Raw genomic sequence first — 18,978 nt, forward strand, 5'->3', positions numbered from 1 at the left:
TTTAGCTGAATCCATTTTGTCTTTCTTTTCTTTTAGAAGGCATCACAGGAGGCCTCTGCATGATGTGGCTTCCAAAGACTCAAGGACCACCCACATTACAAGTCTGGATTGAGGAAGGCAGAAATGGAGATTCAAACACCACGTCTTCTATTATTTTATTAATCAATCTGTAGACATGTGTCCCCACTGCAGGGAGTGAACTGCTCCAAGGGAGAAACTTCTGGGAGCCTCCAAACTCCTAGCTGTCTCATCCCTTGCCCTGGAGAGACAGCAGAACCATGGCATTTTATAGCTGCTGCTGGGTCCTCTTGGCACTCACCTGGCACACCTCTGCCTATGGGCCAGACCAGCGAGCCCAAAAGAAAGGGGACATTATCCTTGGGGGGCTCTTTCCTATTCATTTTGGAGTAGCAGCTAAAGATCAAGATCTCAAATCAAGGCCGGAGTCTGTGGAATGTATCAGGTAAGAAGAGGGGCCTAATCTGCCAGTCTCTTCTCTTCTGAGTGGTTGGAGAAAAGCTGCACCAAACCCAAAATAATTTTTTCAAACTTTGTCCTATCTTTTCAAGAATAGTGATTGATTGGTAATCATGCTGAAGCTTATTGCCCCCACAACCTGCCTTTTTTTTCCTGAAGACTTCTTTTTAAATAAAATGTCAATGATATTAAGTAGAAAATCCATGCATGGCCTGTTAAAGCACCTGGTGGTCATTTGGTGACCAAGTTATCATCGTTCACCTGGCAGCAGTGTTGCTTAATGGAAGACTAAGTACCTAGAAGGAAATTTATTGTAGGTCTTGCAAACCCGAGTACTAAAATCCCCCATTGACCTTACATGCTCCAATGGATAGTAATACCTGAGTGCTGGCTGCCTCGCTCTTTTTCTTTTTTTCTTTCTTTTTTTTAAGGCATTTAAGTTGAAAGAAACCACAGTAGTCAGCATGACCCAGGCATCTTCAAACTGTAAAATGTAGTCCATAGCATTTTGGAACTACTGCCATCAAAAAGTCTTTTGCATAGGAAGGTTATCCCCCCTCGCCACCCTCCCCACCCCCCATCCACCCTGCCAAGAATGCATCTCACTCTCTCAATAGATTCTCTTTGCAGCCACTTGAAGAGAGCTAATATGTCTCATCAAATATTTTCTTCTCCAAGCCACATAGTCTGTTTTATCATCATTTTTCTCCATGATATGCTTTCCAGACCCGTCATCATCCTGGTTGTCCTCCATCTGATGCCCCCTAATTTACTGCGACCCTTTTAGAATATAGTCTCCAGGGTGAGGCACATCTCTTTAAATGGGATCTGACTTCTGCAGAATATGGTTGGGACTGTTTATCACCTCCCCTAATCTACACTGGAGACTGACTGTGCTCCAAATCTTGACCCATCTTCTAGAGAGACTTGCAACTTCCAGAAGGGATCCAGCACTTTTCCTTGCTCTTCCCAATAGCTGGAAAAATGAAAATGAAAACTAGGATTGTTCCAATAAAACTGGATTTCTGTTCATGTTCTAATGAGAGCTAGTAAATTGATAATATTTTCACATTTTTCTTATGAATGCAGGAAATCTAAGTGCAGAATTGCACTGGTGCTGATGATATCCTTCACATAACCCATGTGGACAAATACTCTGTTGTACCCTGCTGCACAGAGCTGTACATGTGCCATGTGTATACAGACCTAAGATCAAGCAAAAGGCTTGCCCTAAAATAATATATATTTTTAAATTATGTTAAAGATAATAAAATTAGCTTAGCAGCATAGATGTTTAATGTAAAAAAATCTGTAATATTTCATAATAACTTTGTAGATTTAAAACAGTTAAACAAACATGAAGGAAACTTAAAGAAAATGGTAACAGAAAACATCACATTAAAAGTTAGACCAAGAGCTTAGGGAACCTAACAATACAATGGAGTATAAAAGATTGTATATCTTACCTCCTGTCACTGTCACTGAGTTCAAGTAGTGAAACTCACAATATAAAGGAAGAACCTGGTGAGTTGTTTTTTCCTCTAGACACAAATACACTGATTCAGCACATTTACTGAGCCCTGACTCTGAGCAAAGTGCTAGGGAAGTGAAAACTATGTCACTGACCCTATTTCTCTTGTTAACTTGTTTGATTTTTATTTAAAGTGTTCTTCTTTGAAAAGCAATGCATGTTCATTTTTTAGATATAAAGTATAAATAAGCCAAAAATACATAATTTTAAAACTCAGCATTCCACCTCCCAGAAATAACCACTGTTGTACACCCCAGACTGTCTGTGTATGGCCTTCATAGGTTTGTTATTTGTTTACAAAAATGAGATCATTCACGTCCCTTTCCCCTTGACCTTCAGGAATGTCATAGTCTAAACTTATGACTCTGCAAATCTGATCTGAGGTTATTTTTAGGCACCCACATATTAATATCCTAATGTATTTATGTTTTCCTGGTCCTTTTCTTGTACCTCTACATATTGCTTTTATCTAAGTACCTCATATCAGCTACTTCAAATTCGTTACTGCAGAAGACAGATATAAATTATTCAATGAATTACAAATAGCAATCTTTTATTCTTCTTTTTATTTTTATTATTGTCATTATTGCTCTCTGTCTCTGTGTGAGGCACCATGCTGAAGATTTTGCATAATTAGCTCATGTCATCATCTTCACAGTCACCCTATGAGGCAAGTGTCATCCTCCTTTTATTTTTATTTATTTATTTATTTTTGAGATGGAGTCTCACGCTATCACCCAGGCTGGAGTGCAGTGGCACAATCTCAGCTCACTGCAACTTCCATCTCCCAGATTCAAGCAATTCTCCTGCCTCAGCCTCCCCTGTAGCTGGGATTACAGACACCTGCCACCACACCTAGCTAATTTTTGTATTTTTCATAGAGATGGGGTTTCGCCATGTTTTTGGCCAGGCTGGTTTTGAACTCTGGACCTCAAGTGGTCCACCCGCCTCGGCCTCCCGAAGTGCTGGGATTACAGGCGTGAGCCACCACGCCCGGCCGTGTCATCCCCATTTTAACAGAGAGGGCTCTGTACAGAGCATGCCATGAAGCCAGAGAGTAGTAACAGTTCGATGATTCAAACCCAGCTTTGCCCGGTCTTTACTCTAAAGTCGTTGACTAGAAAGCTTCCCATTTTCTTCCACTTCTTCTTTCTTCCAGGTATAATTTCCGTGGGTTTCGCTGGTTACAGGCTATGATATTTGCCATAGAGGAGATAAACAGCAGCCCAGCCCTTCTTCCCAACTTGACGCTGGGATACAGGATATTTGACACTTGCAACACCGTTTCTAAGGCCTTGGAAGCCACCCTGAGTTTTGTTGCTCAAAACAAAATTGATTCTTTGAACCTTGATGAGTTCTGCAACTGCTCAGAGCACATTCCCTCTACGATTGCTGTGGTGGGAGCAACTGGCTCAGGCGTCTCCACGGCAGTGGCAAATCTGCTGGGGCTCTTCTACATTCCCCAGGTACTCAAGCCTTCTCAGACGGGGCACTGGGAGCAGGATCAGAAGAAGCAGGCTTGGGGGTGCCATGCCCAATATCCATACGGTTTACCATATTCCCATCTCTGGCACAAAAGACCTATGATTTAGTTGATATGCTGTATCATGACCATTTGGGATTTCTGAAACTCCAGTGTCCACAATGTCAATGATACCTTCACTATGCTTCCAAAATTCTTTTAAATGTACCTTGCATAAAACTGTGTCTTTTTTTAAAAAGAGGCATTCAGTTATTTATTTCCCACTCTATTCCTTTAGTAAATGTTTTTTTCCTTCTGCTTTTACTAAAAGGAATCAGAGCATATGAGGTAAATCCCACCTCTCAAATCCAAAATATCTGTCCCGAATTCCATTTCCTGAAAAGTCTCGCTGCTCCGCTGTCTGATTGAAACTTTAGCTCAGAGGGAAGCAGAGCATATTTTCTCACAAAACAGGAACTTAATCATTGTGTTGCACATTCCAGAAATGGAGAAAATTCTATTTCATTCAAAAAATATTTATTGAGTATATATGTATAAGCAGTCTCCACTTTGCAGGAACTTAGCCTAGGTGGAGAGATGGTTGCGTTTCCATTTACTAACAGTTTATTGAAGCAAGTGCTTTAATAAACATTCAGTGGTGCATTTTTTTCACCAAAAAAAGATAACAAATGTGAAATGCCATTTTATAACCTGACATTTTCCTTCTTAACGCTATAGAGCAAAGCATTTTTCAGTTTAATATTTATAAATCTATGACATCATTTTATAATAGTGAAAAAATGGAAACAACCTAAATGTCTGTGGGTGGGAGAATTAGCTCAATTGTGATGCATCCTTACATTAAGTTTGAAATTAAACTATAAACTACACCTTAAATTAATTTTTTGAATGTTTAATATTTAAAATTTGTAAGAGTACCTTTGATAAATTTACATTTCTATGTTGGGAGGGCTCCTTTTTTTTTTTTTTTTTTTTGGTGATTGCCATTATCTCTTTATATACATGAGACAAGAGATAGTTTTGTCATCATTTACGGAATCCTTACTTGAGGGAATTAAAGGTGTTTCCCATGGGGAAGCCCTGGCTTTGTAACTTTTGTGCCAAAGTGATCTGACAAAGCCTGTATCAGTAAATGTGCTGCGTATATTCAAACTTAGATACACAGTTAAAGTAAGTTATTGTTACCCCATGGCCAACAGGCTAAGATGTCAAGTAAAGAAAGAACATGAAAAGGGGAGGGGCGTGTTAATTCTTTGTGCTTTGGATGAAAGATAAGGTTAAGTTGAGTTTGAATTATAAAAGTGCTTTGATTATCAATCAAACCAATACAAGTCTATCTACAGTAGGGGTTCTCTGCCATGTCTGCCATGGCTACCTATTGGAATCACTTAGAAAGCTTTAAAAATACTGGTGCCTAAGTCCCACTCCGCAAAGATCAAGGTTTAATTGAGCTGAGATGCAGCCTAGGTGTCGGGAGGTTTTAACACTCTGGAAGTGATTCTAATGTGCAGCTGGGCTGGGAACCACTGCCCTGCCGGGTGGGGTCATGGACCCAGGGCTATTTCGTATGCCAGCCACGCCACCAAGTGGATGGAACAAGCAGACCAGCTAGACAAATTGCGGTTGGAACAGTTTTCTGAATCATTCTTGAAATTCTCCCCTCTTACAATAAAAAAAAGTTTTGTGTGTTTCTGAGGGGTTTTTTGGGGGGTTGGGGCACAAAATGGTATTTACCCCACTTTAGAGTTGCTTTTTAAAAACTTGGTAAACATTATAAATACATTCCTTAAGAGAACATATCCATGAGGAATATTATTGTTTTTGATTTTTATTCCATTAAAGCCCTTTTGACCTATTTTTGAAAAAATCAAGAAGCAAGCAATAATGGATGGATTTTTTTAAATGGTAGGTTTTGTGTTTGCAAAAATCTGATTCAGAGGCCTATTGTTTGGGTCTGCTAACAGAATTCTCTGAAAACAATAACATCTAAACAAATTACTTAATTTAACCACCTGCCTCATAAGTTCTGTGGTATTTCGAGAATACCTTATTCTGATAAAGGAAAAAATAATCAATTTTATACTATAACATAAAATAAAAGCTCTTGTCAGAAAACAGTCATACTTGCTTTTTAGTCAAGTTGGCCTAATTTTTTTACAGACCAACGCCTTTTATGTTTCTAATGTAGAAACTATCCATCAATAAGAAGAAACACATTGGAAATTTTTTCTTTTTTTTTTTTTTTTGAGATGGAGTCTGGCTCTGTCACCCAGGCTGGAGTGCAGTGGCACAATCTCAGCTCACTGCAAGCTCCGCCTCCCGGGTTCACGCCATTCTCCTGCCTCAGCCTCCCGAGTAGCTGGGACTACAGGTGCCCGCCACTACGCCCGGCTAACTTTTTGTATTTTTAGTAGAGACGGGGTTTCACCGTGTTAACCAGGATGGTCTGGAAATTTTTACTTAAAAATATTGGACATGGAAAATTAATTGTTTTAAATGGTGAGAGATATTAAAAAGGCATTCTCCCAAATACCTTTGACTTGTTTTCTTAAGAAGTTTAAAATCTCTCTGGAAAAACTAGAGAACACAAGATATTAAGCTACTTCATTTCCTAGAAGAAATTCCATTTGTGTAAAAATGTTTCGTTCTTCAGAAAAAATGGTCCCATAACTTGGAACTTCCTAAGTGGTGAGCCATGATGACACAGAGTGCTGCAAATGAGCTGAAGCCGGCCTCATCAAAGATGTGGATCTCCTCAAGTGTTGGGGTGACCAGGTGGGGCCTGAGTGGTCAGAGCACTCCCACCAGGGTTGATCAGCTTCCTCTGTTTGCTCCATGTGTTGCCATAGTGTGAAAAGAAGTGGGAAAGCTCTGCACTAACTAATGCTTTACATGGTATTTGGCTACTTCTTCAAGCAACGATCTCTTAACATCAAGGGCAAGACTTTCTTCCCTTGGTAGTCCACACCCTTGCTCAGATTCAGAAGTGGCTATGTCTTAGAGAGTGCAAACATGTCAAGACAGCTTCTCCAGGGTTCCTGTTCAGCCTCTTAAGATTTTCAAGACCCACATCAAAAGCCTGTCAAGCAGGCTCAGCCATCACCTATAACTGAATAAAGGAAAGGGCTCTGGAAGGTGCTTCCCAATGGAAGATTCTTCACAATGCTACCTTCAAAAGTGGGTCTGCTAACGATGAGTTAATGGGTGCAGCACACTAACATGGCACATGTATACGTATGTAACAAACCTGCACGTTGTGCACAAGTACCCTAGAACTTAAAGTATAATGAAAAAAAAAAAAGTGGGTCTGGCCATAAAATCAATCCAACAATAGTGGGATGGAGAGGGAGGGAGGTTTTTCTGATGATATTTAATTACATACGTCATTGTTATTGTGATACAGGGGGATTGAGCCTAGTGGTCTTAGTGGTCTAATTGAGCCTAAAAGAAACAGTTCTCAGAAGTGACTGCAATTAAGGTTAGTTTTTTCTAAAGTACTGGGGTGCAGGGAGGAGAGGGGGGAGGAGGAATAACCAGAGGAGGGGAAGAGAGAAATTAGGCAGAATAAGAAAAGGGAATTCCCGGGGACTCCTCTGAAGAGCCTTAAGTTTATAATCCATGGGGAACCTGATTCCTTCCGGAGGAAAATTATGAACAAAGTGTTTATTGCAGTAAAGGGAAGTTAAACTCTTCAGATCAGAAGCTGAGCCCAACAAGCCAAAGTTGTGTACATGGATATATTATAACCAATGAGTCAGCACAGAGGAGGTTAGAGAAAACATGAAACGGTGCATAAAGACTCTTCTTGAAAGGCTAAGTACATCCCACTATTGTTGGGTTGATTTTATGGCCAGACCCAGTTTTGAAGTTAGCATTGTGAAGAATCATCCATTGGGAATTGGGATGCTCCCTCATAGACTGAAAGGTGCTTAAGTGCTCACTCTGGAGTGGAACAGATGCTGCTTTTCCTTACCCTTTCTTTCATCCTGTACACAGTGAACAGCATAGTTGATAAATGAGACCAAGGCATGCTCAGAAAGCCACCTCCACAACAGTCTGGAGGCTCACTCAGCACCTCTTCACTCACTCACTCACTCATTCACCATGTTCTTGGTTCTCTCCAGGTCAGTTATGCCTCCTCCAGCAGACTCCTCAGCAACAAGAATCAATTCAAGTCTTTCCTCCGAACCATCCCCAATGATGAGCACCAGGCCACTGCCATGGCAGACATCATCGAGTATTTCCGCTGGAACTGGGTGGGCACAATTGCAGCGGATGATGACTATGGGCGGCCGGGGATTGAGAAGTTCCGAGAGGAAGCTGAGGAAAGGGATATCTGCATCGACTTCAGTGAACTCATCTCCCAGTACTCTGATGAGGAAGAGATCCAGCATGTGGTGGAGGTGATTCAAAATTCCACGGCCAAAGTCATCGTGGTTTTCTCCAGTGGCCCAGATCTTGAGCCCCTCATCAAGGAGATTGTCCGGCGCAATATCACAGGCAAGATCTGGCTGGCCAGCGAGGCCTGGGCCAGCTCCTCCCTGATCGCCATGCCTCAGTACTTCCACGTGGTTGGAGGCACCATTGGATTCGCTCTGAAGGCTGGGCAGATCCCAGGCTTCCGGGAATTCCTGAAGAAGGTCCATCCCAGGAAGTCTGTCCACAATGGTTTTGCCAAGGAGTTTTGGGAAGAAACATTTAACTGCCACCTCCAAGAAGGTGCAAAAGGACCTTTACCTGTGGACACCTTTCTGAGAGGTCACGAAGAAAGTGGCGACAGGTTTAGCAACAGCTCGACAGCCTTCCGACCCCTCTGTACAGGGGATGAGAACATCAGCAGTGTCGAGACCCCTTACATAGATTACACGCATTTACGGATATCCTACAATGTGTACTTAGCAGTCTACTCCATTGCCCACGCCTTGCAAGATATATATACCTGCTTACCTGGGAGAGGGCTCTTCACCAATGGCTCCTGTGCAGACATCAAGAAAGTTGAGGCGTGGCAGGTGCGTCCTTCACTTATATAGCAATTTGCTATATAATAAAGCAGAGTTGGGCTGCAACTCCAGGCAAGAAAAATAGTGGTCACTTGAAAAGGGCAATATTTAAATGAGGCCACTAAATGGAGCTTTGGATTCAAAGTACCTTTTTTAAATCTTGAGCAACTGATTTGAGCAAAATTGATAGTAATTTGATTATCTATTTAAAGCCTTGAGTCAACTGTTCTTTAGTCCAGTGATTCAGAATAACTGAAGTATGGTCCCCAAAAGTTTTCAAATATCCCAGAACAGATTTAGTAATGAGTGGGGTATTTTTCTAATGTCTAAATTATCAATATTGTTCCCTTGTGAGTAAGAAGTATTTTTTGAGTACCTATTATATTCCATATACTAAGTGGCATAAAGCTAGTATTATTGTGTTTAGCCACCACTTTTGCCATTACATTACTGACAGCCTATACCAAGCCACCCAGCAGGTCAGCTAAGCACAGCTTAGGACAAAAGCAAATCAAAGGCACAGAAAACAAAAACTCTTTGTAAAAAGATTTGATATTGAGTGTTTCAAAAAGAAGCACTGAAGTCATTATCATAGAAAAAATCAGAACTTAAGAGGAGTTCCCACACTTGTTTAGCCTTGTTTTGTATTTTTGAATTACACACAGGAGAGACATCATAATCTTTTTCATTTCAAGAGTTTATATCCTAAATAGCTGTTCGGGTCTTGCATATGTGCCTTATGTTTTTCAATCAGACCATGTTTTACACTCCTTTTGTATTTTCCTTAGTTCCAAACTGACCTATCAGAGAGATTGCATGACAATGGAGAGGGCGGGAATTCCTGAATTTGAATGGAATGTCCCAGCCTCCAGCTCCCCCATTTCCTAGCTGTGTGATCTTAGGCAAACCATGGCTGTAAGTCACAGTGTCTCCATCTGTGACACAGACTTAATGTCTAGCTTACTTTCCACTCAATGTTCTTTTGACTTAGGTTCATGACATTAAATGACATGATATATGTAAAAGCAATTTGTAAACTTTCAAGCTCTAAACAGATGTGTGATTATTATAGTAGGATTTCAGTACATCTCTAATTAATCCATGAATTAGGTAAAAAGGATAACTAGAACACCTTTGTATACAGAACCCAACCACCACAAACCCTTTGGGAAGAATACCAAGAAGCAAAAAGCACACAACTTGTATCAGTCACTGTAGAGATTCTCATGAAAGACAAGGAGTGACTGTCTAAGTTGGTCAAATAGGCCAGAATCTTCAAGTTCTCAGCCCTTCTTATATGGGAACCTCTTACCCAACCATCACTGTTGGCTAAAATTTCTAACTTCTGTGGGGTACTCAGAGCTTCTTTCTTCACACGGAACCCCTACCTTGCCAAGATAGAGGTGCTGTAATAAAGGTCCGGCACTCTAAAGTCTTCAGGAGTGATGATGCTAAGGTATGGGGTTTTAAGTAGGAGGAGTAAGGGGGCAATCTTCTAGGTGGTTGTCACTATCGTCTTTTCTTTCTTACCGCTCACGTCCAATGCAAGGAGGACCTCAGCTCTTGAAAAAACTGCAAGACGAGAGTAGGGTTGAAGGAAAAACAGGCTTCAAGGGGGGAAACTTGGCAGTTCTACTCTTCAATGGCTCTTCTTCCAGATAAGGAAATAAAACACAGATGGTCAAGACCAGACCTTGGACCTGTGAGAAAAAAAAAAAAAAAAAGCAATGACAGGCTACAGTCACAACTGGGACTTTTAGTTGTGTAATAGAAAGCCCTAACCAAATTGGCATAAACAAAAAAAGAGGAAATGTAGTGAATGGGTCATGTTACTAAAAATCGCAGAAGTGTTCCAGGTACAGCTAGGTATTTTCATCTCATCTTTCTGTTCTTCATTCCCCAGGGTTAGCAATTTTCAGCTTCTGTAGCAGCTTGAAGCTAGGATCTCCTTACTTCCCAAGATATCCTGTAAAAGTTCCAGAAACCACGTTTATTGACCATTCCTAAGTCATGGATCCATCCCTGATGCTAGCAGTCCTCCAGACTACATAGACTTAGAGTAAGGGGGGAGTGAATCCCCAATGGGAAGTCAGGATGCCATTACCAAAAGGAGGAAGAAATAGAAAGAAGCAAAGCAGCCAACATTCAAAATGTCCACTACACAGACACTTCACCCAACCATGGCCCAGGTAAAGATATGTTCTCCTGACTCTTACATGGTCTGGAAAAATCTCCCCAGGAGACAGCACAGATAGGAAAATGGGATCAGAACTCTAGGGAGGAATAACATGGGATATTGGCCAAAATGTCCTGAGTGCTTGGTGTGAGTCTCCTTTGAGCCTCAGGAACCCAGGCTGTTGGGTGGGCATTCCAGAATTTGAGATCTTGGCCAGGAGATGAACTAGCAATTATTCATTCTCATTATTAAGACCTATATCTTCATCAGGAAATCAACTAGCAATTATTCATTCATTCTCAATATTAAGATCTATATGGAAACTTATCACCTATAATCTAATCCAAGTCTCCATCTGGAACTCCATGTCTGCCTTCTCTCAGTTCTTCCCCTATAAGCCAACCTGCATGACACCTCCTCACAAATCACTCATTAGTTTTTGGCACAGCATCTTTGCATAGGCCATAGCCCACACCAGAAGGGCCATCAATTTTTATCTCTGCTGTCATTTTCCACCATGGACATTTAAATTGTTTTCAAAATCCACTTTCCCCCGGAAGTCTTTTCAAATCGTATTCCCACAACACATTTTCTGATCATTCTTGCTTCCTCATTTTTGATGTTTATATACCCAGCTTAAGCTTCCACAGCTCTTTAATTGACTGAAATAGACACTTATTAGTTAAAATTCTGGTTATAAGGGTCAATCACAATTTTTTTCCTTTCTTTCTCCCCAAAAAAATATGTATCAATCAACTCATATGCCTCAAAAGTAGCACTAGCAGGTGATTTATGAGCATACAACTCACAATTGCCTCCTGACCTCTTCTTGGAGACCCCCAAGCCCTCCTCACATCCCTTCCCAGCTCTCTCTTCACTACTCCTTTGCTGTACTCTAAGCTACATAAGATCAGGAACCACGCCTGTATTGTTCAGTACTATGTTCAGAATGCCTGGTGCTGGAATATTCATAGAATGAATGAATGAGTGAATAGCAGTCTAGTTGATTTGACCTGTCAACACTACCTATAGGCCTTTGCAGGGAACCGTTTGAGCCAACAACCCATTCTTGAATCAATCACTGTGGCCAAGGTATTCTAGGCTCTGTTTGGACAAGCTTTGGTCACGTGCCCACTATCAAGTTTGAGTGGAACATCATGTAAGTATGAAATCACCTTTCTTCTCTCAGGATGATCATGCACAAGGTGTGCTTCCTACTCTCCTGCACCTCACACCAACACTCACTAGTCAAAAAACAGGCATGCAGCCATGGTGAAGATGGAAGTCAGATGGAGCTGATCTTTCTAGGAATTGCTGGTACTGCTGGAAGTTGGGGAATGGGGGATAAATTGTGAGGACAGCCAGAGAAGATGGAAGGGAGATAAGAAAACATGGCTGGCGTTAGAGAAGGGAATTGGGCCTGGATCTTCCCCATGCTCTTACCACAGGAACTGGGCAAGATAATGAACTTCATTATCTTGTTCATTATCTGTGTGACCTGGCCCTCATTATCTGTATAAGAGCTGGAAGTCCTAGACCAGAGTGGGGGGGTTTCTAGTCTCTAATGTTCAGTTTAATTCAATTGACGCTACTAAGAATGTGTGCCAAGAGGTGATTTCCATTTATGCTTATAATGAGCAACCGTTTGACTTTAAAATCTTTTAGGGGAAATACCCTAAAAGACCACAAGATGGGAATATTATGGCATAAAAGAGTGTGTTAGCTTCTAAGTGCATGCATGTCCTGTATTTGCCCCTCTTTTAGATCTATGTGTCTTTCTTGGTGGTGTTTTCTTTGTGAGCCTATAAGTCTCTTTGTGTCTGTATGTTATGTTCTATGTTCAGATCTTTTTGTTTGTTTGTGTTTTGTTTTTTTGAGGCAGAGTCTTGCTCTGTCACCCAGGCTGGAATGCAGCGGCCCGATCTCGGCTCACTGCAACCTCCGCCTCCCAGGTTCAAGCAGTTCTCCTATGTTCGGATCTTTCTACTAGCTTTTTTTGTTTCTCTTCCCCTTCGTTTATTCTTTTTCCTCATATTACTCCCCAAATAAAATAAATAATTTGGAAGCATATAATATTGGATAATAATCTCAAGTAAAATTTTATATTTCATTTTAAAAGGAACTGTCAGTTCCTTTTTAAAAGCAAAAGAAGCCAGGGGCAGTGGCTCACACCTATAGTCTCAACACTTTGGGAGGCCACAGTGGGTGGATCATGAGGTCAGAAGTTCGAGACCAGCCTCGGTAACGTGGTGAAACCCTGTCTCTACTAAAAATACAAAAAATTAGCTGGGTGTGGTGGCAGGCACCTGTAGTCCCAGCTGCTCAGGAGGCTGAGGCAGGAGAATCACTTGAACCTAGGAAGCATAAATTGCAGTGAGCCAAGATCGCACCACTGCACTCCAGCCTGGGCAACAGAGCGAGACTCCGTCTCAAAATAAATAAATAAATAATAAAAAGAGTGTTCTCTCTCGGGCAGATATCTAAATTATCTTCTAACTTACGTTGCTTTTTTTGTGGATCAATCATTATCAATTTAAAGATTCCCTGTCATTGCTCTCAGGAGTGAAATGGTTTTCATCTCCATCTTCCCTGTTATGTGAATTAAAGGCAAGATATTATGCAGAAAATAAAACGCCCAAATGCCAAACTTGCAAGTCAGCCTGCCAAAAGAAATATTAAAGATGTTTAAAGAGGTGACTTAGAGATATGACTTGGTAAGCATAATAATTTATTGATTATAAGTGGATAACGTACAAATTTTGAGTAGAAAATATTACACACTCATGTGATTTTATTTATATATCTGCTGTGAGGACATAGTACAATACAATTCAGGTTAGGATTTGAAGTAAGGAAAAAAAAACATATCATTTGAGACGAGTCTTGAAGGGTGGATAGAATTTGTGGATACGGAGAAGGATCTACTCCTTGGAGGAAAGGTCACAAAATGTCCTGCTAAGCAAAAGAATACTGACTAAAAAAAAATAGTACATAGTGTATGATTTCATTTATGCGATACTCTGTCTCTACTGACAGAAAGAAAGCAGATCAGTGGTGGCCTAAGGCTGCGAGTGGGTAGAGGTTGACTTTCAGGGACACCACAGAACCTTTTGGGAAGGTGGCAGTGGTAGTTACCAAGCATATACATTTGCCCAAATTCAGAACTATACACTTAAAATGAGTGTATATAAACTATACCTCAAAAAAGTTGATAAAAAAAATCACGGAAGGTCCCCAGGTGGGGAAGTCCTGGCTACGCATGGAGATGAGGATGTCATTCAGGTTAGACCATTTTCCCACTTATGGCCCCTCATGTTGCCACAAGCATTACACATCTCTACCATTTCATTTTTAAAATATGTCCATTTTCTCAACCTACATTTTATACCAGTTAACCTGTTGTAACTAGAGATAGACAACTTAATAGATGTCTAATTTCACTCCTGCATGTGAGTAGGTAGTATAGTGTAATGGTTAACAGTTTGGAATCTCAAGCCAGACTGAGGTGATTTAAATTTTAATTGCCACGTAATTGCCTTATGACCTTGGGCAGTCACTTAGTGTCCTTGTGCCTCACTTTTCTCTCTCACCTGAGAAATAGAGATCATGAAACTTGTTAAGTTTATTATGAGGATACCATTACTTAATATGCACAGAGTGCTTAGGATAGTGCCTATGTACTATGTGCAGTAAATATTAGTCTTGAGTATTATTCTTTTGTAGGTGAGGAGGGTAAGACCCAGAGAAGTCAGAATGATTTTCCTAAAGTAATATATCTAGCTAGTAAAAAAGCTACATCTGCTCCAGGTGATCTGTTCCCCAAAGAGGCCAAAGGAGTTGCTAGAAGAATGACTTGTGCCCTCGGGGCACCACATGCCTTCTAGCTCCTGAGAGGCTGCCAGATCAGCCAGCGGTTTCCAAGTGAAGACACTGGTCCACTGCCTTGAACCCTGGGTGTTCAACAATTGTCCTGACACCTCGGTCCTTACACAAAGAGAAAGTATAGTGTGCAAATAATTGAGAGTGCACACAGCCAACCAGGTTGGAGTCTATTAGACATCTCTGTCCGTCTTGAATATTACTGTATTTCTTCTTTCTAAAACAGTGCCTGCTTGGCCAGTAGTGGTCCCTCAATAAATACTTGTTGAATAAACAAATGAATAAAGAAAGAAAATGGGACAAAAATAACTCCTGAGAGGACAGTGGAGGACAGTAACACAGTACCTAGATACAGGCACAGATAAGGGAGGTCAGTGATCTCAGAGAAGTGGTCGGAAAACTCTCATACAAGAAACCACAGTAATGCTGACTTCCTAAACTGGGGCTGGAACTTAGCTCTGCACTATTAACAAAGTAAATTACATGAAGGAAAGCATGTTTTGGTAAGGATTTTAAGAGTATAAACAGGGTTATTGAGGCATAAAGATCCAGAAACCATTAAATTTTAAATTATTCTTGTATTTTTAACTGATGTAGGCCTCCTAAGAATCTTTATCAGGAACAATTTATTAGCCTAATTTGTACTAATAAATATGCCTAAAAGAAGAAAAGAAGCAACTTTAAAAAAATTATTTTGGCCTTTTTATTTGTTTGCTTGTTTTTGTTTATTTCAGTTTAGAATTTAGATCATATTTTCAGTCTTACTCGGCCTGATTCAGCCCAACTGAACTGGTTAGAACTCCCAGTATAATCTTGTATAGATATAGTGAGGACAGACATTACTGTCTGCATCTGATCAGGGAGAAAGCATTCAGTCTTTTACCACTGAGTATGATGTTAACATTCATAGATCCCCTTTATAGAGTTGAGAAAGTTCCCTTTTATTCCTGTATTGCCGAGAGCTTTTATCAGGAATGGAGGTTGGATGTCATCAGTGCTTTTTCTGTATCTATTCAGAAAATCATGTGGTTTTTCTTTTGTAGTATGTTATTGTAGTTGACCATCAAACCAACCTTTCGTTCCTGGGATTAATCCTACTTGGTCATAATGTATATTCCTTTTTGTACATGTATTTGTGTGTTTGATTTACTAAAATTTGGTTAAGAAATTTTGCTTCTATGTTCATGAGGACTATTGGTCTATAGTTTTATTTTCTTGTAATATCTTTGTCTGGTTTTGTTGTCTGAGTAATGATGACCTCAGAATGAGTTTGGCAGTATTGACTTCTTTTTTGATGTTCTATAAGACTTTTGTAAAATTGGTATTAATTCTTCCTTAAATCTTTGGTAGAACTCATCAGTGAAGCCACCTTTAGTTGGTTTTCTTTGTGGGATTGTTTTGTTTTGTTTTGAGATGGAGTCTCGCTCTGTCGCCCAGGATGGAGTAAAGTGGCATGATCTTGGCTCACTGCAACCTCCGCCTCCCAGGTTCAAGAGATTCTTCTGCCTCAGCCTCCCGAGTAGCTGGGATTACAGGCATGCACCACCACCACCAGCTAATTTTTGTATGTTTAGTAGAGATGGGGTTTCACCATGTTGACCAGGCTCGTCTCTAACTCCTGGCCTCAAGTGATCCACCCACCTCGGCTTCCCAAAGTGCTGGGATTACAGGCATGAGCCACTGTCCATGGCCTGTGGGAAAATTTTGAACTGAAAATTCAATTTATTTAATGGATAGAATGCTATTTAGGTATATATGAGTCAGCTTTGATAGTTTGTCTTTCAAAGACTTTGTCCACATCGTCTAATTTGCCAAATTTACTGGCATAACTTTATTTATAATATTGTTTACAATGTTCTCAGACTATAATTATAATGTCTGCAGCATCTGTAGTGTTGTCACTTCTCGAATTTATCGTATTGTAAATATGCATCTTCTCCCTTTTTTCTGATCAGTCTGGCTAGAGATCCATCAACTTTATTAATCTTCTCAAAGAATCAGCTTTTGGCTTTAGTGATTTTTCTCTATATTTTTGTTGTCTATTTCATTTATTTCTATTCTGATCTTTGTCATCTCCTGTCTTCTGATTTATTTCAGTTTAATTTGCTCTTCTTTTTGTAGTTACTTATTTGGAAACTGAAGTCATTGATTTAAAAACCTTTCTTTTCTTATAATATAGACATTTACTGCTATAAATTTCACTATAAATATTGTATTAGCTGCATCCCTCAAATTTTGATATGCTGTGTTTTCATTTTAATTCAGTTTAAAATACGTTCCAACTTTCCTTTTGATTTCTTCTTTGGCTCTCAGGTTTAGAAGTGTGTTATTTGGTTTCCAAGTTTCCAGTGATTTTTCCAAACATTTTTCTGTTATTTGTTTTTAATTTAATTCCATTGGAGTCAACATATTTTGTTTGATTTTAATATTTTTAAATTTATTGAAACTTGCTTTATAATCCAGAATATGGTTTATCTTTATAAATATTTTGTGTTCTTGAAAATAATGTATATTCTGTTGTTGGGATGACTGTTCTGTAAATATCAATTAGATCAAGTTGGTTGATAGTACTGTCCAAGTCTTTTAAGTCTTTTATATTTTTATTGATTTTCTGCCTACTTCTTTCAGCTAATACGGATGCCCTATTGACCTTATTTTTCTCATTTATCCTCAGACTGATAAAAACCTCATCATGGGCACGACTTGTCCACATAGTCATGCTGGACACCTACAGGTTTAATATCTGTTCTATTAATTATGCACTCAAAAGACAAGGTTTGAGTATCCACTAAAATCTAGGCCCTACAAACCACTGGAGATACAGAAGGAAATAAGACAGTTCCTGCTTTAGAGAAGTTTGGTCTAATGAAGTGTGGGTACAACATTCCTAGCCACAAAGATTCCAGAGTGCTTCCTTCTCCAGATAAGATGTTTACATTGCCATCTCTTCCCTCCTGCCTGCTCTTTATCTCCCTGCCACATCCGAAGTTGGACTTGCCATGTCTCATTACTCAACTCGCTACACCAAGTATCCTAGAGGCTACCTTGTTATCAAGGTTCCTGCCAACTACAAATGTCGGTTTCACTAATTAATTCATATTTGGATTTTTAAAGTCCTTTTCCATGCCTTCTTTTTTTGCAACAGCTTTATAAGATGTAATTCACATGCCATACAATTCAGTCATTTAAAGTATACAATTAAGTGGCTTTTAATACATTCACAGTTATGCAACCATAACCACAGTCAATTTTAGAACATTTTCACCACATCAAAAAGCAACTGTCACTCCCTAGGCCCCCAAAGCCCCAGTCTTAGACAAACACTGATCTACTTTCTGCTTCTATACATTTGGACTTTCCTGGATATTTCATATAAATAAAATCATAAAACATATGATCTTTTGTGACTGGCTTCTTCTTCCATATTGTAACATGTATCAGTACTTCATTCCTTTTTACAGCCAAATAGTATCCCATTGTGTGGGTATACCACATTTTATTTATCTGTTTACCCAATTGATGAACATTTGGATTGTTCCCACCTTTGGTTGTTATGAGTAATGTTGCTATGAACATTTATGTACAAATGTTTATGTGGACATATATTTTCATTTCTCCTAGGAATGTACAAACACACACACACACACACACACACGAGTAGGATTGTTGGGTCAAATGATAACTCTATGTTTAACTTTTTAAGGAACTGCCAGACGTTTTTTCCAACGTGGCTGCACAAGTTTACATCCCCACCAGCAGTCTATGGAGGACCCCAAGTTCTCTACGTTTCAATCAGCCCTGTTTCTTATCTAATCCAATACTTTTTAATGTGAAATCTAGCCTCTTTTTTGCCTTGGCTCCTCTTTACTTATCTTCTGTATTTCCCCTTGTTCTCTAGTACATACATGATTCTTGAGAAATTGATCTCTTTACTGGCCCCATAACACATCATGTTTATTCCTAATGTGATATCTTTGCCCATGCTGTTCCACTGTTTTTAACACCTTCCCTCCCTCTGTCCTTTGCCAGCCAAAATATGCCTGAAACCTGCATTGATCATTTCAGCCCTTTTTAATTTCTATCTCCCCTAAGTTTCTCTGTACTTAGAGATGATACCCCATCAGTTAGCAGTTAACTATATTTTATCTTGCACTGTTTACTGCTTCATTGAATATTTATGTCGTGCATTTTATCCCCTAATCCATATGAAAACTCCATGAGGATGGGATGACCATATCTTGTAGTTCTGCAGCCCAGTTCAGAACACACAGTGGATACTCTGTAAATATTTCCTGGTTGATTGATTCCAATATTATAAAATTCCAGTCTTGTATTTATCATGAGTTTTTTAATGACTACTTAGAAACTTTAAGAAAATGATTTTTGATTGTTTCTCCTTTGAAGTTAGGATTATGGTGGAAATCTCCAGCCC

General features: G+C 39.7%; 1 protein-coding gene across 2 annotated transcripts in view; it reads left to right on the top strand.

Annotated features, from left to right (window-relative positions):
* The window catches only part of CASR (calcium sensing receptor), a 107,782-nt gene that overhangs the window by 70,487 nt on the left and 18,317 nt on the right, over nucleotides 1-18,978 (top strand). For both annotated transcript variants that reach the window (XM_019022903.4, XM_031009882.3), the window contains exons 2-4: nucleotides 37-463; nucleotides 3,168-3,474; nucleotides 7,616-8,500. In XM_019022903.4, the coding sequence (XP_018878448.1) occupies nucleotides 279-463; nucleotides 3,168-3,474; nucleotides 7,616-8,500 (1,377 nt within the window). In that variant the 5' untranslated portion in view covers nucleotides 37-278. The remainder of the gene's footprint in view (nucleotides 1-36; nucleotides 464-3,167; nucleotides 3,475-7,615; nucleotides 8,501-18,978) is intronic.

The sequence above is a fragment of the Gorilla gorilla genome, chromosome 2 (assembly GCF_029281585.2).
Source record: "Gorilla gorilla gorilla isolate KB3781 chromosome 2, NHGRI_mGorGor1-v2.1_pri, whole genome shotgun sequence".
NCBI classification, from domain to species: domain Eukaryota; kingdom Metazoa; phylum Chordata; class Mammalia; order Primates; family Hominidae; genus Gorilla; species Gorilla gorilla.